The sequence below is a fragment of the Podarcis muralis genome, chromosome 5, assembly GCF_964188315.1.
Source record: "Podarcis muralis chromosome 5, rPodMur119.hap1.1, whole genome shotgun sequence".
NCBI lineage: Eukaryota > Metazoa > Chordata > Lepidosauria > Squamata > Lacertidae > Podarcis > Podarcis muralis.
Genome location: NC_135659.1, coordinates 40,280,777 through 40,303,808, shown reverse-complemented (window position 1 = coordinate 40,303,808; position 23,032 = coordinate 40,280,777). Strand labels below are relative to the sequence as shown.

The 23,032-nt window shown below is 40.2% G+C and overlaps 2 protein-coding genes and 1 long non-coding RNA gene across 5 annotated transcripts in view; 2 read left to right on the top strand and 1 right to left on the bottom strand.

The window, feature by feature from the left end:
* The window catches only part of LEPR (leptin receptor), a 58,459-nt gene extending 48,484 nt beyond the window's left edge, over positions 1 to 9,975 (top strand). The window contains exons 12-19 of the mRNA XM_028733181.2: positions 83 to 242; positions 359 to 441; positions 1,549 to 1,765; positions 2,230 to 2,412; positions 3,058 to 3,153; positions 3,638 to 3,740; positions 4,188 to 4,263; positions 5,373 to 9,975. Coding sequence (XP_028589014.2) covers positions 83 to 242; positions 359 to 441; positions 1,549 to 1,765; positions 2,230 to 2,412; positions 3,058 to 3,153; positions 3,638 to 3,740; positions 4,188 to 4,263; positions 5,373 to 5,390 — 936 coding nt within the window. The 3' untranslated portion in view covers positions 5,391 to 9,975. The remainder of the gene's footprint in view (positions 1 to 82; positions 243 to 358; positions 442 to 1,548; positions 1,766 to 2,229; positions 2,413 to 3,057; positions 3,154 to 3,637; positions 3,741 to 4,187; positions 4,264 to 5,372) is intronic.
* LOC114598886 (uncharacterized) overlaps positions 1 to 23,032 on the bottom strand; it is a 51,818-nt gene that overhangs the window by 13,675 nt on the left and 15,111 nt on the right. For 2 of the 3 annotated variants that reach the window (XR_013392901.1, XR_013392903.1), the window contains exon 5: positions 18,319 to 18,360. This is a non-coding gene — a long non-coding RNA (uncharacterized LOC114598886). Of the gene's footprint in view, positions 1 to 17,612; positions 17,964 to 18,318; positions 18,361 to 23,032 lie in introns of those variants that run through there. The other variant, XR_013392902.1, reaches the window with a different exon arrangement.
* On the top strand, positions 9,124 to 11,153 carry LOC144327710 (leptin receptor-like). Its single transcript, XM_077928099.1, has 2 exons — positions 9,124 to 9,159; positions 9,989 to 11,153. Exons 1-2 carry the CDS (start codon positions 9,124 to 9,126, stop codon positions 10,802 to 10,804), a joined length of 852 nt encoding a protein of 283 aa, XP_077784225.1. The 3' UTR covers positions 10,805 to 11,153.

Here is a 23,032-nt window from a genome sequence, read left to right as displayed (position 1 = left end):
CCTATTGAAGATTTAAGATCTCGGCCTGTCACTCAGAAATGATTTTGTTTGTTACTAGTTTAAACATCCTTTTTTGTTGCAGGTGCAGGAGGTTTCTGATCCATTAGTTAGCTCTGCCAGCACAAAGGTGCAGGATCCCTGCGCAGTATACGTCGTTCAGGTGCGCTGCAGTGTGATTGATGGAGTGGGCTACTGGAGTGATTGGAGCAGACCCGCCTACACAGTTGTTAAGGATATCAAAGGTCAGTCAGTGTCTTACCTGTAAGCTTTCAGTTTGTTGGGGTTGGTGTTTTTTGTTTTTTACTAGATTTATAACCAAATAGGCTGTTGTTTGCTTCTTACTGTCGTCCCCCCCCAGCTCCCTTGAGAGGACCTGAATTCTGGAGAACCATTAATGAAGATTCAATAAGGAACCAGAAAAATGTTACTCTTTTTTGGAAGGTAAATCAATGGAGGAGGGTAAATGATATATTTGAAATCTATTTCAGGTTTGTTTTTTTGTGTGATATTCATGATATATATTGTGGGTGTTGGCTGGCTTTGAAGGATACCAGACCTAAGACATTGGTAATTTCTGTTAGCAAAACTAGTGAAACATAGGTTTACAATAGAGCTCTGTGACAGATCAGAATATGATGTTTGGTGTGGGGCAGGTGGTAATGGCTTGGAGAAAATGGCCTTGCAAGCCAAATTAGGATTGTTGTCTGTCTAATTAGGCTTGTACGTCAGAGTTTACCATGAAGATCATCCCATGATGATGACCCGCCACTCAGAAAGTTTTCCATTAGGCACAGGGAAAAGATCTCTGAAAAGGAAAAGAGCCTCTTGAATCTCCAAGTGCCACCTTTTTAATAAACAGAAACATTTTCTCATGAAGAATGAGAGAATCTGTTTTTGGACATGGTCCAATCCTTGTTGGCCAAAGCTATCAGGGGCCTGGCAAGTAAGAACTATTCATAGATTATTATTCAAAAGGGGAAATTGAATTAAGTTAATAGCATTTCAAGCACCCTTACTGCGCAGCCTGCCAGGATGTCAGGCATTCCCTTAACAATTCACAGGTCACTCATTTTTGTTAACATCACTTATCAAATAGGAAGAAAGGAGGATGATTTGGTAGGTGTCTAATTCTGAATGACAAGCATTAATTCACAAAGGAAAAGGCTGTTTAAAATGAGGTTTCTTATGTAAAATTTATTTCACCAATTAAAAACCCAGATACTTCTCTTTGTGCTACACTACACTTCATACTATAAAACCTAAGTTTGATTATTTTAAACCCAACTTTGCTTGCCCGGCAAACTGTGTTAAATATTTTAATTTACATTTATTGGTATTAGAAGTAATCGAAGGTGACAGAAGTTGTGGACTGTTATAGGCAGTTATGGACAGATGCATGGTAATTATTATAAACTGTAGCTTTTAGTCTTGCTAACATAAAAACAAGATACCAACCCTCAATTGCTCCTTAAAAAAAACATACACCTCTGCCCAAACCAGCCTCAATCCACAATTGAACTGCCTAATGTATCTGAATTTTTCTTACAGCCACTGATGAAGAATCTTTCCTTATGCAGTGTGCTAGACTATGTGGTTGAGCATAATACTTCAGAAAACATTACTTGGTCTGACTATGTAGAAAATGATACTGCCTACACATTTTCATGGACGGAGGATGTACATGCCATTAAGGTTCTAGCTGTCAACTCAATTGGAACTTCCTCAGTCAATTTCATTTTAACTCTATCACAACAAATCAGCACAGGTAAGAAAAACATTTTTTGATAGCTTCAAGTATTGTTAACTCAGTAATCTAGTTTATAATAAACCGTTCTCATTTTGTAATGTGTTCGTGTTTAGAAAAGTAGTTATTTGAGTGGTGAGGCCATGTTATTGCTCTTCTACCTATTTAATCATATGAGTTTTTGCTGCCAGCAGAAAATTAGGAGGCACATGGCCACATGGTTCCTGCCACCTGGGCAGGAATTTGGGTTGGGGGTGGGGAATGCAACTTTCATCAGGTGCCTCCACATGCCTAAAAAAGAAGGGATCTTCATGGTGTGCCAGTTTCTTTCCTTGTGAGCTTTTCCAAATTTTTAACCTGCAGGCTAAAAGCAGCAGTTGAAATATACTTCATCGTTCTCTGTAGCATCTGATGAGTTCTCTCCTAATTTGTAAGGGATAATGAATGTACCTGATGACCAACATACTGTTTTCCTGTTTTGTCAGTAAACATTGTGAAGTCTCTCAGTGCCTACCCAGTGAACAGCAGTTGTGTCATTGTGTCCTGGACACTTTCGCCTGTGGCTTATATAATTACATCTTTTGTAATTGAATGGACAAACTTAAACGAAGAAGAGCAGATTAAATGGATTATGATTCCCTCAAATGTTAGGAAGTACCACATTTTTGGTGAGTTTGTACTTAAAAATCTATTACTGCTTCTCTTGTGTTTCAATATCTTCCACCAGTATTTGATTATAGATAAAGATTTACTGCAAAACTGTAGAGGCTAGCAACTATTGTACATTTAACATAAATTCCAAAAGGACTCCACAATAGCCTTTTATTTAACATTGGAGTACAGGTTTCCTTTCCCTTCCCTGTGATAAATGGTATACTTGGTTTCTTATAGTGCAATTTGCTCTGTTAGAAATGGTGTTTCCCAGCTCATCTTTGAAATTTATTGTGGATTATCCTTCTTAAGACAAGACTGATACAGTAACTGAATGGTCTCTGTGTGAGATGAACAGTTACAGAGGATTGTTATGTGTAGTGACTTTTTATTCTTTCCTAATTTCTAAAGGCTGTAAAGCAGGGATGGATAACCCATGGCCCTGCAGTTGGGTAACTGCTCCCACTATGCCTAAACAATGGACTTGCTGGATGGGAGCAACATATGAAGGAACACATTAACCCTAATGATAGAGATCAAGAGAGATGCCCATCTTTCAGCGTTGCAAGGCCCACACTGTTTGACGGATTTTATAGATTAGGAATTGTTAAGAAGATTTAGTATGCCCAAATTAAAAATGTGGTATGTTGTCTTTGTTCCAGATAATTTCATTCTTATTGAGAAATACAAATTTAGTTTGTTCCCAATAATTCCTGAAGGAGTAACAAAGCCCACAGTGACATATGGATTCTCCAAAGGTGAGCAACTGGCATTTTTAGTAGACTTTTCCTTCAAACCAAGATTTCTTACTCTAACTTTTAATGAGAAAAATATATATCACATAATACGTTGGGAATGGCATGGCACATCTCGAATCTTGATTATGCCAGGAAAATTCAATAATTTTTAAATGATCTGTAAGCAATTCCAATCTCTCTACTTAAAGCATACAAGAGCATTTCATTATTTTTACTTAATTGCATGGTTTCAAGAGAAGAGAAAGGGAAAGTCCCATTGCATGAGCAGAATGCCACTCACACAACATTGGATACAACTTTATATATCCAAGTTTCATGTAACTTTATGAAATAACAAATCAAGTTCAACTGTACGAGCTGATGCAAACAACCAAGTCTGCAATCTTAAATTCACTTAATTGGGAGTAAGGTTCATTCTGTAGGATTACATTGTGAATATTCTCTGTAATGATAGCTGTTTTAAACTGCTGGGTCTTATTTTCAGCTGGAATTGAAAAACAGAATGATGTGAACTTCTATGTGATTCTACCCCTAGTTATTTCATGCTCCGTTTTGCTGCTTGGAGGTCTCTTGATCTTGCACCAAAGGTAAACCTTTCCTGTATTGAATCTGTTCACAAGTTTAGATTGAGATGAATAATTTGAAAGGTGTTATAGATTAATCCCTGGAAAGGCAATTTCCAGTAGCAGACAGCAGGGGCGGGGGACGACGACGACGACAGTGGCGCTTACTTGACCTCCCGCAAGTGTGCCACTGCTGCTTACTGGGAAGGAGAGTGAAAGGAGCAAGGAAACAGGAATATCTGTGTTTTGCAAGAACATTAGCAGGTGTGCCATAATGGCTATGCCATTAGGTAATTTTTGAAATTAGGTAATTTTTAAATTCAGTTGTCATTTTAAAAGCATCTGTAGGTGCTATTGGTTTCAAGATGGCTTCTAAAAAGAATAAATCCTTATTTGTGAAATACGTATTCAGAGTGAAAAGTGATTATATTCTTCACTGTGCCAAATCAATATCTTATCGGCATATTTCAGAATGAAGAAATTATTCTGGGATGATGTTCCAAACCCCAAGAATTGCTCTTGGGCACAGGGAGTTAACTTCCAAAAGGTATGGGTTCCCACTTAAATACATTTCAGTGATTTGTGAGCTTTATTTGCTTTTAACTAATTTATTTACTCATCAAGTTTTTTAACAACCCTGTAAATAATGGCCATGAATAAAGAAATGAAACTTAATCATGTGCCTGCAACTCTCATGCAAACTTAAATACTAGAATGAACGGGGCTTTCTGGAAATGAAAGCCAATGCCTACTATTAAATTGATGAAATTGGGTTCTACATGGGTTCCACAGGTACACATCCAACAAAAAAAAAAAAAAATATGCCCTAATCCAGGGATCTTTTATGTGAACTGGAGACTCCAGTGTATGGAAAACTGTTCTCCTTCAAGGCTTTTACTTCATCACAGGAAGCAACCTCTAATGCTCACAGAAATATGTGCATGGCTCTCCTCTCTCCTTTGAATATAATAGGGTAGCCCATGTGAAGAGAATATTCTGCATGCAGTTGGTGCATAGGAAGCTCTTAGAATGAGTCAGACCATTTCTCTCAGTATCTAACTTCCCCCAACTTGGTTCCCTTTCAGATGTTGCTTGACTCAAATATCCCATCAGCCCCAGCCAGCATAGGCAATGGTTGGGAATGATAGGAGTTGGTTGGGAATGGTTGGGAATGATAGAAGTCCAACAACATCTAGAGGGCACTAGGTTGGGTAAGGCTAGTCTACACTAACTGGTAGGAGCTTTCCAGGGTTTTCACAGTAACCTTTCCAAATCCTACTGGGAAATGCCAGGATTCAACCTAGGACCTTCTGAATGCAAAACAGGTGCACTCCCATAGTGAATGGGTACAATCCACCAGCCATTTCTATAGGATTTTGGTGCATTTATTGGTAAACTGGACTCTGATTCTTTGGTGGCACAAACTAGTGCAGCTGCTGTAGCTTAAATGACAATGTTTACCATTAGATAATTTTACCTTGGAATCACAAATGTTATATTAAAAATTGAGGTGGGCACAAGAAATATACTAATGATTAAGGAGAATGCTTGCTTATTAGGTTTTTTCCCCATTATAAGTTATTTCAGTTTTCATTCCCAGTGAAATATTTATTTTCTCATCTTTATTGTTAATTTTATTTCATTTCATTTAAACAGAGAATGGACATTCTTTGAAGTCTAATCATGATCACTGCCCGCTGAACCAATGTGACAGCTCCCAGACTTCCTATACAGAGTTGTTAGAAGAATTATCTATTTGAATTCAGAAGACAGAATTACTTACATATCATTTCATTATTCTGCTGATTTTGTTCATACATAATAGTGTTGGAAATGATTTTGTTTAAAAGTTGCACTACTGGTAAACAATTTTGAGAACACTTTCCATATTTCAGACCAGGTAAAGGGTTTGCTGGGTTTAAAAGGAGCATACATATCAAGATAGAAGTTAGGAGGACATGCTACACTATGATTTAATAACATGGGAACAAGCCTACACTTGAGAGCAACCCTCATCCCTTTCTTTCTCTTGCTTGGCTGGGAGGAGGAATTTGGACACCTTTAGCTCAGCTTTTTGTTTATTGCAGTTTGTCATGTCATCCAGACCAGCAACTTTGGTTAACGTGGGCTAAGTTTAGTTAGAAACAAACTTACTTCAAACTGCAGTTTCTGAAGCAGGCTTGTTTAAACTAACCATAGTTAACGTTGATGACCAGTCCATAACTGAATGACATGGCAAACTCTTGCTGTTTGCTGGCATCCGTCTGGTGAAGCAAAATTGAAACTTCTGCCACACAGGAGCATATGAGCTCAAGAAGATGCTTGGCTTGTTCCTTAATAAACTGTAAGTGAGCATAATGTGTGAATGCAACCAATGTGTGCCATGCTACTCTCACTTTACTCTCCAAGACTCCTGTTAACCAGCCTTAACTGACATGAATGCATAGAGAGAACATCAGTAGTATATGGCTGACTAAATGAGGGGTGGCGTAATGGGAAGGGAACCTGATTTTGCATTTAAGCCTGATATTTCCCATCCTTGGTTTACAACAATAGCAATAGGAGTCCAGAATGCCATGGCCTTAGAAACATCAATCTTTCTGCCATATTTCCATTTATTTATAAATGGTCTTTTAAAATGCTTTGCTAGTTGAACCGACACTTCACAGTATGTGCTGCTGAGTGTGTTGACCACCTAGAACGTGATTATTCTGCGGCTTCAATAGAGCTCTACGTATGTACAGTGGTACTTCGAGTTACAAACGCCTCCGGTTACAAATGCTTCAGGTTACAAACTCCGCTAACCTGGAAGTTACCTCAAGTTGAGAACTTTGCCCCAAGATGAGAACGGAAATTGTGTTCCGGCGGCGAAGCAGCAGCAAGAGGCCCCATTAGCGAAAGCATGCCTCTAGTTAAGAACAGTTTCAGGTTAAGAACGGACCTCCGGAACGAATTAAGTTTGTAACTAGATGTACCACTGTAGCTGAGTAGCATAGTCAGTAGAGGCACAGCCCTGAACTCCTCCCAGTTACTCTAATATTTCCTATAAATTGAACAGGAAGCAAGAAGAGACTGTCATGAATAAGTAACCACATCTAAAACAGTTTTATTCAGGAAGAAACCTTCTCTCCTTAGTTTGATTAGTAAGAAAAGTACCCAATTACTCTGACATTATGGCTTTTAAACTTTTGACTGACTTTGAGGTTATCAGTTGGAATATGAAATAGGAACTTCCTTAGAAACTGAACTTCCAGTTCAAAATCCTTCAAAATAGGGCACTCTGGAGCTTTGTGTTAATGAGAAGCTATTAGATTCTATGGGTCTGTGATCTTCATTGTATGAAGAGACTTTTCTTAAAGAAAAGAGATGCCTGACAACACTATTACCGAAGTACATGTGATTTCTGTTCATGTCCATCAGAGTACTGAATGTCACACAACAAGATATATGGAAAATCCCACTTGTTTGTTTAGCTATGCACATCTACTCCACTTTAATTTCGTTTCATAGATGTATACATCTCCAAATTGCCTTTGAAATGAACATAATTCTTAAAACCTTCTTAATTCTCTGACTGGGTCCTCTGTGGTTATGCATATTACAGTTTCTAGTTAGTCTATTAAACTCATTTTTCTTTCTTTATTGTATTTACTTGACTATATCAATAGCGTATTAGCATTTTAAAAAGCAATGACAATATATGTAACAGAGGATGAGTTCTGAAAGCAACAGGATTTTCCATGCCCTCCCTCCAATTTCTGTTTACCTCAGTGCACTTGGTGTAGAAGTTCAGTTTTAGAAGAAGCTCCTAAAAATATTGAACATGTTTGAACAAAAAGTTTATTATTGGAAACACTAAGGGGGCTATACTTCCTAGTGTAAGTATAGCACTTGTGTACAGGGCATTGTCCTTTGGCTCAATGGAGGCCTTTTTCTACTTTCACCTCTTGAAATGCATGCAGAGGTGAGAACACAGGCATCACACCAGGGTATTGCAGGGGACAGGAGGTATTTGAACACCTACCATCCAGCCATTCTTAATTACTTAGGCATGGGGAACTGGGGATAGGGAGCAGGAAGAGAGGGAAGACAGAGAAATAAGGTTCTGCCCACACCAGAAAGGACGCCCTAAGAGAAATACCAAAATGTAATTGAGATTTTCTACAAAAGAAAAATGCAACATAAACAAAGGGCATGCAGTAAAAATTAAATTAGTCATCTTCATTAACCTTAGCTGGTGTACTCTTGAGTAGGACTAATGTTTCAGACAACCTCATGTCTACAGAATATTGAAAAATCATTATTTTTTGCAGCCACACTCCAATCCTTCAAAACTACCAAGTTACAGTTTCCCCAGTGAAGTCAGTGGGATCACTTTTTCATATCGTGAATACAAATAAATTGCATCTAGGACTTTAAGTGACTGTATTTTGCACTCTCTCGTTATCTTGCAGTTGAATCCAAACTAAATTTTATGACAGCTACTGAAGTTATGAATGCTCCCTTCGTGTTACTTTTCACAGGCTTAAATTGCTGTAAAAATGTTTTCCTGGCACTCCCATTTGATGCATATATCCAAGAGCAAATATTTAACAGCCAAATGCTTAAGCAATTTACTCTGCATTTAACTATTTTATCACTGTAGCATTGTGGGGTGTTTTTTCCCAGGAAACAGTACCTACAACATCTAACTCATATTAACTCATATTAATTCATATTCTAATTCATATTCATTCATGCTAACATATGGCTTATTTGATTTATGCAATCTGTGTCCTTGATTTGACTCTGTAGGTCAAGTATCAGAGCTGCATTAGAAAGCTGTAGTGGTAAACTCAAGCCCTATCACTGTGTGATCTGTGGGAGCCTGATAGGTCTCTCTGTACAGAAAATCTCTATAGCACCCAAGGGACCCCTGTGTTATACAAGCAGTCTCTCTTCTCCTATTTTAGCTACTGCAATTTTTTGTATTTTGATAGTCATATAGATTTATAAGCCACTTTTCTTTAGTTTCTTCTCTGTTGGGCTTATAAAAACTGCCTACCTGAGCAGGGTAAGAGGAGAAGCTATGCAACTGGAATGCATCGCCTTATCCCATGACTCTAGAACTAGCCCTGGGTAGCTAGTAGGTAGGAAGGAAGCAAAATGGCATTACATTTTAATCAATATCTGATTGGAGTATGGGTTTAGTACCACTGGATACAAATTTGCAGGAAATGGTTTTGATTTTTCAAGAAGCCAGAATAATTCCCCATGCAGACTTAACAGATACCAGAAAACTTCTCTTCAGAGTAGGGAGCAACTTGACCAGATATCAGGATACAGTAGCCTGTTAGGTATGGTACTTGACTAAATTCTTGAAGTTTATAAGGACTGGCTGCTCTTGATAAACACTTGTACCAATGACATGTATATCCATCATTATTTCTACCGGATTGGAGAAGTAAGGGGTGCAGATAGACCGCATCATTTCTTCCATATACTATAGGCTATAAAACTTGTGAACCTTAATTACCCAGGCTGGATGGCTTTGGGTGGACTTTAATAATTTGCAGAGACTGTAATTGTTGACCATAGCCAATTTTGCTTGTCAGCTTGTGGGTTTTAAGTGCTGCAAAACTTTGCCCTCCCCATTATTCTCATAATTCCTCCTAACTGACAAGAATGAAAAACTGGCTCAGAGCAATTGCTTTAACAAATTTTGAGGCCCTTTTCCCTGAAGTGGGTGGGTGCTCATTGTGCTAGTTGTATGAACCAGTTTGCTGCCCAAGTGCACTATAGCCCAGCCCTTCGAAGTGGAAATGGGTAGGAACTTTTTCCTACCAGTCTACTCCAAAGGCATAAATAGGGAGCAAGACTCAGGGCTTTAGCACTGCCAATGTAATGCATGCATACTTTCTCTTCATTGACAAGAATGATAATCTGGTTCAGAACAATTATTTTTCCCTTTGTTATATAAGCTCATCAGAGACTGACCTGAAATGGAACCTTCAGTATTATCCAAACTCCAATGGTATCATAAATGTAAATGTGTTACAAATTTCTGGCACTAATCTCTCTTTTGTTATAATGCTTATGCACACTACTTAAAATAAAGCATACAACTTCATGAAATGTGAATGCCATTACATTCATCAGGCTTTGAAAGTTGTGCCAAATTAAGAATAATAAAATTGAAGTGTTTAATGTATTTCCTTTCCCCCACCTTTCTTTTCTGTTCATTTCAAGTCATTAATTAATAAATGAGCATTAAAATGTATCTTGTCTTCTAGCCTGAAACCTTTGAACATCTCTTTCTCAAGCATCCTGAAGCACTGTCATTTGGTCCTCTTCTTCTGGAGTCAGAAATAGTGTTGGAAGATATCAGTATTGAGAAAGCAATGAAAGACGAAGACAAACAAGATTTACTAGCTATTGACTCTCTGTTTGCAACCACACAAGACTTGGAGCATGACTCAGCTTGCTCTAGTGGCCATTTCAATAGTGATAGTCTCTCTGAGAATGTCCATGATGCTGAAACCCGTGGCGGAATGACAGGACAATCTAATATAAAATATGCGACTATTTTAACCAACTCCATGTCAAGTGGGCTTTATGAGCCAACAAAGGATGTAAGCAGTTCTTTTGGAAGAGGTTTTCTAGGCCATGATTCCTTAGTTCCAACATCTTTCTCTGGTGGTTCTTGGGCAGTGGGAAATCAATCATTTCTGCTATTGCCTGATTGCGATGAACACCTGTCCCCTCAAAAGCTCTCTCTCTCTGTTGTTTCATCTGAGGGCTTCTCAGAACCTTCAGAGCAGGATAGAACTTTCAGTGAGGAAGACAGTCCAAAGAGAAGCATGTTCTACTTAGGAATGAGCTCACTCAAAAGTGAAAATGACATCTTTTTAACAGAAAGTTCAAATGGGGTTTGTCACTTTCACACCAATGCTTTAGTTGGAGGCATGCAGTTTCCTCAAGATATAACCAGTGATCTAAATCCCTTTATCAACAAGTGTGAAACTCCTGTTCAAGCTTTCATACCATACATGCCACAGTTCCAGACAACGGCAATTAAATTGCATGAGACAGCCAGTGGTAAAGGCTAAGCTGTCACCAATTGAAGTTTACTCTTGATGTACTCTTGATTAAGGCCTCTTTTCTCTCCTCGAGATTCGCATTTTTCCGCAATGAACAGGCCCATATTTATTTATTTTTTAACTCATAGCCCACATATTTTATTCAACGTTGCACTTCTGTTGCAAGAATATTGCATTTTCTCCAGGTACAACAACCAAACAGCATTAGGTACCTGGCAAAATGTGTTTGCTGCCCTCCCCCGGCTGATAATTCCATTGTAACTTTTATGTGAAATGTGGCTGAATCCAAATCTTTTGGATGCCATAGTGGCCTTACTAAATCCAAAAGGAACAAATCCTTTCCTCCCCTGTCCCCCATCTGCTCCATGACTGCATCATTCTGAGAACTTTCAAAACCATAAAAGAACTCTCTTGCTGTATGGAGCTACTGCAAAAACAAACAAACAAACAAACAAACAACCCTTTAAAAAACAACCTCGCTGAGCCTTGTATTATATCACCCCATATTCCCCCCACCATTTTATGAACATTTTTAAAAGACCGTTTAATGTGTGTGCTTTCCCCTATTCACATTTTTAGAAACTTGGGAGAGAAGAGCAAGCCTATCTGTTATCGGAAAGGCAGATACATGCGCTCGCACACAGCATGTGTTATGTGGGAGCATATAGTGAGCAACTGAAACTGGATGGGTGACTGGGAGCATGGGGAATAAAGTGAGGGCTGGATACTGCTTGATCTAGTGAAGAGACCCTTAAAATGTCCACCTATATTAGATATATTGATTTATACTGAGTTTAGGATGTTTTATGTATTTTTAGTACCAAACTAAGTGCTTTGCTGCATAGTAGACTCAGAACTTACCCACCCTTCTGCTTGTCCTGTGGCTAGAAAACAGCTTTTTGCTTGTCCTGTGCTTTCTAAGCATGGGTCTAAGCAGTTTTGCCTTTGCTCCACCACCTCCCCCTGGAAAACACACTCTTCAGCTATAAACTGGAACAAACAGCAATTTGTGGAAAACTCGGTTGCTATTGGCTCCAAATCAGCACTAAACCATGGGCTTTTCTGGGGAAAAGCAGCTGGGCAAATGCCGGTTGTCCTGAAACACATTATCTGCAAAGCAACTAGTAATAGCTCTCCTCCAAAGAGCACTGTTGTCAAGGGTATTTTCATACAATTTTCTAGCCAGGACTTTAATAGAAGGTGGCAGGGGCAGCCCAGACTGTTTTGCCACCTGAAGCAAAACGGGAAGGGGCCACCTCACCTGGCAGCTGCTGCCTCTGCTGCGCGTCCTCAAAGTCGGAGTCACGCGCCTTACTGTTTGGTGCGTCAGCTTCCAGCAGTGAGGAGAGGTGGTAGTGGCTTCTCCTCACTTCTATGCTGGGAGGCAACTGCGGTGGCATCAGAGGAGACGCGGCAGCAGCAGTGAGATCTGGCCAACCCAACTGCCACTGCTTCTCCAGCAGTGGGGGGGGGGGCGGGGAGCACACAGTGTCAGGGGGTGCTGCCTAAGGCATCTGCCTCCTTTTGCCTCATGGGTGGGCCAGCCTGGAACATGTGAAAAAAATGTTGAATAGGTATGGGGGGGGGTCGTGTGTGTGTGTGTGTGTGTGTGTGTGTGTGTGTGTGTGTGTGCTGTCTTAAACAACTAGATGTGGCATTGTGCAAGCATATTCCTAAAATATAATCTCTCGACACTAAAGATTAGTATAAAAGCTTGTCCTGTCTTTTGGGATCAGTGCCAATCTGTTAACATGGATATGCTTGAGCAACACCTGTAATCATGATGACTCGGACCACATTGCATGGAGGGGATGCCTGAAGAGTATATGAGTGCCAACACTTGCATATGCCCAGTCTCTGATTAAAATCTTCAAAGATATTTTTCATCCATTTACCCAGTGTAACAGGGACAGGGCTATCAAGTTCTAACATTGTTTTGTTTTTTAAGTGGATTTGTCAGTGAGTAAGACACTGTTGCCTTCAGCAATGGATCTTCAAACACCAGCATGCCTTCCTTCATAATTTGGATAGAAAATTGACAGCGCAAGCCTAAGTTTGTGTGTGCTCAAAGGTTAAGTCTCAGTGTGCCCAATGAGACTCACTCACTAGTAATGAGTTTAGAATTGGAGCTGATACAAAGGTAGCATAGGCTGTGTTCCAATTCCAATGTTGCTCTTCAGCAGAGAATTTTAGAGAAGTGATGCATCTCTGCCCACGCAAAGCAGGGTGGGAACAAATGCTCTAGGTATTGTTCTAGGTGGGCAGATAACTCATTGGAATTGGCTTAGAAGAGTCATGCTTCTTCCATGGATTTTGGTGGACTGAATTGGTCTCACAAATGTCCAGGTCTCCAATATCCCAGGTCAACAGGGGTTTTCAAAGCTTTCATTTGATTGTGGCAAGTTACAATTTTGCCACAACCACAAAAGTGTTCCCACTTTCCAAAACAGCCGAAAAACCCATTTATATGACAGCACTGTGAACAGGCATTCAAAGAGATAGCAAATTTATTGACTTTTACCATAGCTACCCCAACCAGTCATCATTTGTGTGTGTGTTTTTAAATATATATTTAATTAATTGATGCTAGCAACCCTAGTCCATTTCAAAGATTCTGGTAACAGGACCAAGCCACAGCTTTCCAAGTAAGAAAAAGCAATAATTTGTAACTATTTCACCATTCAGCTTAACTTTAGGTATCAAAAGCACTGCAGACTGAAATCTATTACATAATTTCTGAAGCTGAACCCACAGTTGCTACCTGTCTAATGAATGTACATGGAACAAAATCAGCCCTGGAGGAATTGTGTGTTGGGTTTTATCAGTGGCCTGCTGGTGTATTTGAATGTACGGGAAAACTCTTGTTGGTTTTGTAAGCAAGAAGCATTACCACAATGAGTTAGCAAGGCAAAAAACAAACAAAACAAACAAAACAAACAAACACTCAGCTCTTTCACCATAGCTCTAATCTTGATTAGCACCTTAACTTTTCTATTTGCTGTGCCTCTGAACTCTGAATGCTGTGCCTTACTGTTTGTTCATACTGCTTAGCTAATTGTCGTACTCTGAAATCCAGGTTAGGAGGATGTAGTGACCCACTTCTAAGTATACACACAATTCTAGGCAAAATCACGGGTAGTTGCTGCTCTTTAAGTAGTTATAAAAAAATAGGTTCATGTTTTTAACTGCAACTAACGAAGAGAAATTTCCCAAGTTTTCAGGAGCTTTATTCTTTGTCTTAGTTTCAGTGACATAGACAAGCAGAGTGCATATATATACTATCAAGAATTGCTATTAAAATCTCAAAATGACATTCAGTCTTGCACTCCTATAAACTCCTATAAAAGAGGCAACATCTGCATATTCTGCATCTACCATCTGCTCTGTTCTATCTATGCCCCAGCCTAATCTTTAGTAATTACTGTAGCTAACACTAATGATGCCTAGGAATAAGGCCTTCGACAGTGAAGATTAGAAGCCTGGGCAACTCTTATATAATGCTTCATTTTACGATTGCTTTTTGTGATTCTTCAATCTATGGCCTGTTTTCTCAGCATTTCCATTACTTTAGAGCACTGTAATGAGACTTGTAAAATCTCAGTGTTCAAATTGCCTGGAGAGCGGTGGAGGTGAATAACAAAATACAGCCTCACCAGTCGGAATTGCCCTGGGACATTCAAGAGGACATGAAAATAAACAGTTCCAATAAATATGAATACTTTTTACCTTCATGGACCAATATAAAAAGACAAGGAATTTGCATCATGCAAGTTTTTATCATTATCCTAGTCCACTTATTGTAGAATATCTGGAAATTCTAAGAACTAGAATGTATGTAGGTCACCAGTAAAATGTTCCTCTAGGTCCCAAGAGGGAGATACAATTAGGTAGGCAGAACCAAATTTGCTTTGGCTGATGTACATGTATTGATGCTCACAGTAAATTTGGTCAAGATGCACAGCTTTTTGCCCAAATTCTTTCCTGTTATATAAACACTGGACATATGATTAGAAGTGTTATCTGAACACGTCCTCCCTTGATATTCCCCTGTTTATCCATACAAAGATGAAAAAGACACCGGAGGGGTGGGGTTGGGGAATTTTAAGCATTATACTGATGCTATTTCTACTTTACACTGTTCTGCCAAAATATAAGGGTCTATATTATATGTTCATGTCATTGATTCATTTAGCCCAGGGCTGCCTATTCTGGCAGGCAGCACCTTTCATGGTTTTGAGCAAAAGCCTTTATTGATCTGTTACATGAAGCTGTTTTAGCCAGGCTATGCTAGGAATAGAAAACGAGGCCTTATACACAATCCCAGCACTGGTCCTTTCTCATTGTAAACAGAACATCACTGGCAGATTCTCCACAGCACTATTCCCCCTCGCCGCAACTAAGCTTAGGGAAAATGTTTGGGATCTACATAATAGGAAGAATGCAAAGATATCCATGACAAAGTCCTGTCCTGAAAAAGCAGAGGACATCCTGACCCAAAGACAATCACTTGCAGTCTTTGTATGCTACCTCCTCACCCCCCACCCCCAATACTCTCATGTTTCTGGTTACTGCTCTTGCATGCACTACATGTTGCACTCTGATGTCATAAAGACAATTGCAGGTACTCAGGCAGCCAAAATTGGCCCACTTCGTAACCACCATAGGTGAACCACTTTGCTAACCACCATAGGTGAAGCATAGTTTCCACCCAGTCCTCAGTGGAAGTGAGCTGGGGAGAAGGAGTGCCCTCACCCATAGCTAATAGCCATAGCTGGTTTGTTTTAGTCAATGACAGCTATTTCCTCATCAGGTACCTCTGCTCTGTGCATCACCCTTGCTTACTGCATACCATTGTGGATTGCTCTAGCAGCAGAGCTGGTAAGAGGACGTTTCGTACATTTTGCTGTCAAAATGATCCCAGTTGCGGTCAAAATGATCCTAGCTCCTACAACCTGCTAAATGCCACACTGTGAGCAAAGCCCATGCAGGTCTATCTATACAGGTATTATCCTTTGATTCTTACTCTTGTCATTTAAATTGGTGGAACACTGGCCCTGGAGAGCAACATATGAATAGCTTCCCAGTACTTTCAACAACAGTGTGTGTGATGCGCACATTGTGTATCAGATATGTATTAGAGGAGTGATATGTTTATATGAACGTGGAGCATAGCTTACAACACTTTTTCAGGTGATAAAGTAGCAAGCTGTATTAGCTGATTACTTATAAAACCTGAAACAGCAGGCCTGTTCATTAGCACATGGTGCTGTAGGAACAGAGGGATGTGAAGGTAAAGTCAGAAGGAGTAACATACCTTCTGTTGACAAGGAGAACCCCATCAGAATTAGTGGCTCCTGCCCACAGACTCTATAGCATAGTGCATGCTGACACATGTTATTGGGTAGTACTGTGCCCAAATTGCACATAAACCTGCACTTATAGCTTTTGTTCAGGAAGAATCCAGGACAGGTGCTAATGGTAGTTTTTAACCAACACCTTCCTATCAATATACCTCAGCCACTGCTAAGTGCAAAACAGGGTTGATTCTTACAACTTTGGTAGTATAGTTTTAAGTTTTGCTGAGTGATAAATTATTTATCCAGGTTACACTTGAATACACATCCAGGTGGAACATCCATACATCCATGAGTCATTTCTGTTAACCTTCAAGAAAATAAATCAGATTGAATTCACATATGCTATTCACTATTACGGGTCATTTGCAGCTAGATATGATTATATGATAGATAATCTAACTATATTTTTCAAATTGTGGCCTGTGAGTGGCATAAGTACCACATTGCTTTTGTATGTCTGTAGAATTATGGTTTGTTAACCTCTCACGCCATTCTGTCTGACTATCCTTGGTATTTGAGTGTAAAAATGTTATGGGTTTTTGTTCCTGCCGAAACTGTGGCTTGAATTGGGCTTTGAACCACGATTTCTTAGTTGTGGGGTATCTCTTGAGCTCATGCTTTAAAATACTTGCCAGAGTACTTTTGTATTTATTTTTGTGAATAAAATGTTTACTGTTGAGGTTGTATTTTAATAACATCCTTGTACTCTTCTGTGTGTAGAATCTTTGTTTAACTTTTGGGATGCAAAGCGTCTGGAGAGTTGCAAAATGGAGCCCAGTGAAGAAATTCAGTGACCACAATATGGGGCAAGAGCAGTGATGCCCAAGCTTGCAGCAATTAGAAGGTTTCAAGCGGCTACATATTTACGATCTTATGTAGAACATATTTACATATTTTTGCCACATGTCACTTGCCTTTCGGTGAACCCCACATCCACCAACAGCACAATGGTGACATTCCCAATACACTTATAGTAGTTGATCAGACATTTCTAAGACAGGACGCTTGCTGCATAGTATCAGATTCTAATGCTTCTGTTACCATGGGGTACCCAGTGGTAGCAGAGAGCAACAGCTATAGAATGCAACTGACTAAAGACATTGGGAGCAATCCAGAAACCATTTACCTTCTTAAATGCCACTGAAATCCTCAACTCTTTGAATTGATGGGGAACCTCAGATCTGGGTGCCAAGTTGGCCCTCTGATCCTCTCCATCTTACCTTCAGAACTCGCGCCAGGCTACATTCATTTTCATGCATCCTTTTTGGGTGTTTGTGCCTGGCTGGCATGTCGTCCATAATTCTGTTAATGCTTTACAGAGATGGGTATGTGAGTGTGTGTAGAAATTAGCCAAGCTAAAATTCACATTACTTGCTCTATCCACTTTCTCTCTCTCTCGCCCTACTCACCAGTGGCATGTGCCTGCCCCCCACCCCCGCCATATTGCCCAGAAATCAACAAAAATAGTGGCTGGAAAATGCTTTCCTATCCCTCCACTAGAGCTGTTAATTGAGTGCATAAGGCCCCTTGATTTGCGATAAATTCATATGCACCTGTTTTTCATTAGCTCTAGCCTCTTTTCCAACACCATAAGGTAAATGCAAGCTCAGAATGCATTAGGGTTAAATTCCAGCAATTATACGTGTTCTTTAATTAAAGGTGTGTTCCCAAAAAGAGAGGAACAGTTTCAGCCTCTTTCAGAGCTCGCAAAAGTCAGGCATTCATTCATCAGGTGAAGTCTTTCCTCACTCAGGCAGAGTTGTGGCATGAGAAGCTGCACACCTGAGAAATGTGAACCTCTTTTTAGTGCCCTAGTTAGAAAAACAACAACAACAGAAACAGAAAGGCTACCTCTTTTCAAACAATGTAACTTAGCAACTTAGCTTTAAAGGTTAAAATATCATCCAAATATCTGCAGAAAGAGTGGGTGGGTGGGTGGGCTCAGCCTGCCTTGACAGCAAAACTCCCACCCATGGTTCCAGCTCTCAGCTGCGAGAAAGATGATGGCAAATTTAACAATCTGAGTGCTTTTGTTTTATAGCAGCAAAGCCATTCTCTGTATAACGAATTACAAGAAAACTTCAGCACTTTTCGAATGCATGGAAAAGCAAATAGAAAGCCAAACTGAAATGGTTAATAATGATTTGAAATGGATGTTCAGATTACCTTTTGAAGAAGGCAGAGTCTTCTTTCCTTAATGCTTGAGTCCTGCGAATAATGACAAGTAGGCCTGTCAGTCAACAAAGGTACCTGTGGGATTTTCTGCCTCGGGTGCTAAAATAACATGGCTGTTGTTAGATACTGTGCCCACTGGCTTGCAGGGGAGGGATTTCCACTTGCTTTTCCTCCTTAGGTAATCACACATATATGTTTGGTGACTGCAGCGTTTAGTGGTGGGCTGGATATACTACACTACCAGCACAAATAAAACTCCACCAACAGCCCTTTGGGTGAACTCTCAGGCAGATCACTTTTCAGCAGAAGGTTCACACACATTTAGCTACTTAATGAGGAAGTGATGAGACATTTAGTGATGTACACATATCTATTAAGATCAATGTACCTGACAATATGCTAAGAGGTACTATTAAGCATTAAAATCAATATGTGTGCAACTTGTCCAGAGCCACTAATTGTTCCACTCAGTTGTGTGCAACTAGAGCTGGATGAGACTCAGGGTCTCCAAATCCTGATTTCATAAACAACTGTTTTCACCCAAATCTATATGCATAAAAATAAAGGGCAGCCAATTTTCTTTCCAGACTGATTCTTTGCATCTAATCTTCCCCCTCAAAGAAGTTTCTATTTGTGTAAAAACTATGGTTATCAGGATGAAACCTCCTGTGTGCTGCTGCCAACATGATCAACTTTTGCAGGTCGTGCTGCTATAGTTGTGCCACTAAGTAGTTCAGGGTCAGGACCTCCCTCACTGGCACACCATGTGTTTGTTGGTTTCTATTTCCCTCACTGAGCAGCAACTGCAGTCACAAGACATTGCTTTGCATTCTACAGTCAGAGTTACTGTTGGATTCCCACGGGAATGGGAGACTGGATGTGACGTACACTGGTTCCCTGTTTTTCAGTTTTCTCTCGGTGTTCTTTGTGTCGAGAGGGGGTTGCTTCTCTGCTCTCACAGAGGCAAGATGCATGTTTGCATTCTCTCAGCACAGAGTGGAAATAAAGTTAAGAATGTGGCACATACTGCTTATCCTTCTGCTGTGTGGACTACTCTGCTTGGGCTCAAGATAAGACGAGCCTGTATCAGCTTCAGATGGGCCGAAGCTGGTCAAAATCTCACAGTGTTCATGCATTTTGTCTTCCGCAGATCAAAATAGCAGAGGCCAAAAGCATTAACAGAGCCATCAGTGTTATTTATCCAAGAAATGGCTTCAAAAAGAGTGGTCTAATGTTGATTGCTTTCTGTGAAGGACATTTCAGGATTTTTATTCTGATGCTTCATTGGCACCCTTTTGGTACCTTCTCACCCACGGCTGGAAAGAGCTTATTGGGTAGAGAACATTTGTGCCCTCACCCTGGGCCATGCAAAGCTGGTAACAGGCCCAGGCCAGATGGGAAATAAAGGCCCCATTTCTGCTTTTACTTATCTATATTTTATCTTGTATTAATGTTTTATGTATCTTCTTTAAAATATTAATATGTTGTACCTTGACTCTCTTTACAATATCCTACCAGAGGGACTCAGAGTAGGCCTCCTGAAAATCATAGGCCCATGCCAATTGGCTCCCCTACCCGCTGCCTCTGTTCGGGCCTGCTCACCCCCATGCCCTTTCAAAAGGCTTGTTCATTGGGTTTTGTGTCAGGCACCATGCAAAACCTGATACTATATTTGGGGGTCAGAAACAGCGAAATCTCACCAGCTTAGTTAGATAGACTAGCTGGCATGGTTACTTCAACCACCCCCTGCTACAATATATGTTTTTAACTCTCTTTATGGTAGCTTAATGCATAATTAGTAAAACTGACAGGTGACAGAACTCAGGTTTGCTTAGTCATTACACAGTCTGTCATGTACTCACAAGAAGGAAGGTTTTCCGGTTCATTCAATAGTGAGGAAAAACAATATGAACATGAGTCTGTATTTTTCCCTCATATGTTTTGAAGCTAAGCCCTGGACATTGAAAACAATTTATGAGAATTAGCCCCTTGGCTCAAGGCTAAGCCATGTCCCCCCCCCCCCCCCCCGGTAAGACACTGAAATGAATTTACACTTGAAGTGACTCATTACATTCAAAATTGAAATGCAGTTGTTATGAAGTAGGGATGAAGTAAAAGATTAGCACCTTGATGGGAGATTCTGGTTTGGAAGTATCTTAATTTCCCGGAGCTTTGTTATGAATGCAAGGTTTTACATGAGCAGCAGGTATAAGTCTTCTATTGTTTGTCCATGTGCAAATACAGCAAGGGGCACATTTATGTGTGTGTGTGTGTGTGCACCCTCCTCCCTAACATGATGTAACATGACTACATCCCCAAAGGCGTACTCCTCCATTGTCTCCCAAGACAGACAGATGCCAACAACGACCAGGGCAAGTTTGTATGTATATTATGGACAATTCCTGTGATTGTTTCATGCCTTTCTTGAACTGGAAGGATTGCAGCAATCTATGTACATGTCTCTCCCCCACCCACCATCACAATGCACACTTAGTGGTGGTGTGGCACGTGGTTTCTCTGTCCTTGCATACACACAGACCGTGAACTGCCTTGAAGGCCTATTGACCCAGTTGGGTTGTCCTGCGATGCTAACCTCCAAGCTCATTAAAAACCTCTGGCTTCCTTACATATTTCAGGAGCAAATATATGTTTCAAAGGAGCCAAATGGGAATTGTCAGCCCCTGCCAAGATCAGTGGTTCTTGACTCTTTATCAATTCTTGGCAAAAAGAATAATAATAAAGATCTTTCAAACCATAACATAGCGGTTAGTTTTAGAGGGCAAAGTTCACAAAGACTTGCAAATGACCCAACATGGTGAAAAGGGGTGTGTGCCAAAGATAATTTGCAGACATTACAGAAGCAATGCCAGCTAGATGTGCAGTTTCTCATACACAGACCAGCAGTGCCTATTTGTAAGATCTGAAGTGAAACTTGCAGGAAGATACATGACTGCTGTAGATGTGCGTCTCCTGCCATGCCAAGAGACAAAATACCTGCACTTGAGCTTTATTGGGCTCATTTGCGCTGAATGAGATCATTTGAATGTTAGAGAAAAACACCACCCAGTTGTACCTTACATCTCCAGACACTCTTTCCAGTGATCCGCTTACATGTCAAGAGGCCACATGTGAAGACCTTACTGTGAAAGTCAGCCTCCTGCCAGATTCAGTACATTCTCTGAACCTTTTATTGAAAGATTCGGGACAGACAAATTCATGGCTTTGTTCTATCTCCATTCTCAAAGATATGCTTCTCAATACCAGTGGCTGGAAGCCTCAGGAGAGTGCTGTTGAATTCAGGTCCTGTTTCCTGGATTCCCATAGGTTGGCCACTGTGAGAACAGGATGCTGGACTAAGATGGGCCACTGGCCTTATCCAGCAGGCTCTTCTTATATTCTGAATGTCATCTGGATTTAGGGCACAGTTAAACCATGGAATTCACTGCCACAAGATGCAGTGAGGGCCACCAACTTAAATGGCTTTTAGAAGAGCTTAGATAAATTCATGGAGGATAAAGAAATCAGTGACTGCAATAGTTATACAATGTCTCTGAGGCAGTGGGCCTCTGAATACCAGTTGCAGGGAAATGCAAACAGGAGAGGGCTTTTGCATTCATGCCCTGTTTGTGGGTTTCCCATAGCCTTTCCCACTTGGCCACAACGGAAACAGAATTCTGGACTAATTGGACCTTTGTTCTGATCCAACAGGGATCCTGTAGTCTTATGTTCAACTACCTAGGCTACAAAAAGGACTTAGTTGATGGTGTGTATTTTAACCTTCTCTTCTGGCATGTGTGCTGTTCCTTTGGCCATTCCTTGCTCCCATCCCCCCCCCCCCAAAGTTCTTTAAGGAAGTGGTGACATTTCTGTAATGGCATAGCTCATACTAACAGCAGGTATTAGATACAGTGCTCAGGACAAAAAGCAAAATGTGTTTTATCTCTCAGCTGGAGCTTTACATTCTTTTTAAAAAGAATACCTTGGTCGAATGATAGAAGGCTTCCTTCCAATACAAAAGTCACTTAAGAATTTTTTTAAAATCTGAAGTAGCATTTATCTTGCCTCTGAATTTCAAACTAAAAAGCTTCTCTCCCCCTGCCCGTTAAGCTCAAAGGTTTATGCTGCAGTAGCCTGCCATCTTGTGGACTCTAAAGCAAGTTTGAATTTCTACTTGCCTTCATTTAGTAAGGAAACCCATTATATTTAGATGATAATGGAAACAACTTCAGTTTTTTAAATAAGGCACAGGAAAAAGAGAATTAATGTTTGTGTGAAACTACAGTATATGCACTGGCTGATTAAGGCTGCAATTCTGTACCCACTTACCTGGATAAGCCCCATGAACTTATTTCTGCATAGAAATGTATTGGACTGCAGTGTTGGGCATCCCTATTAGTGTGTTGCAGACTACAGCAGGGAACTTGCATATCATAATGTTCCTTCAAACACACAAATGGTATATATTTTTAAATCCCTAAACACACACATATACATACACAAAAAGAGAAAGGTTTTAGCCCAGCAGGTTTTCTATTTAAAGGATTGTTTTTGCGGGAGGTGGGGGGGGGGAATGTCCCATAGAACTGATACAGTTGAGACACAGGTTTACAACTGGGAGAAAAGGAGGCTTTAATTTTCTAAAGAACATAAATATCTTAAGGCACAATACTATGCATGTTTACTCAGAATGTTATGTGGCTTACTC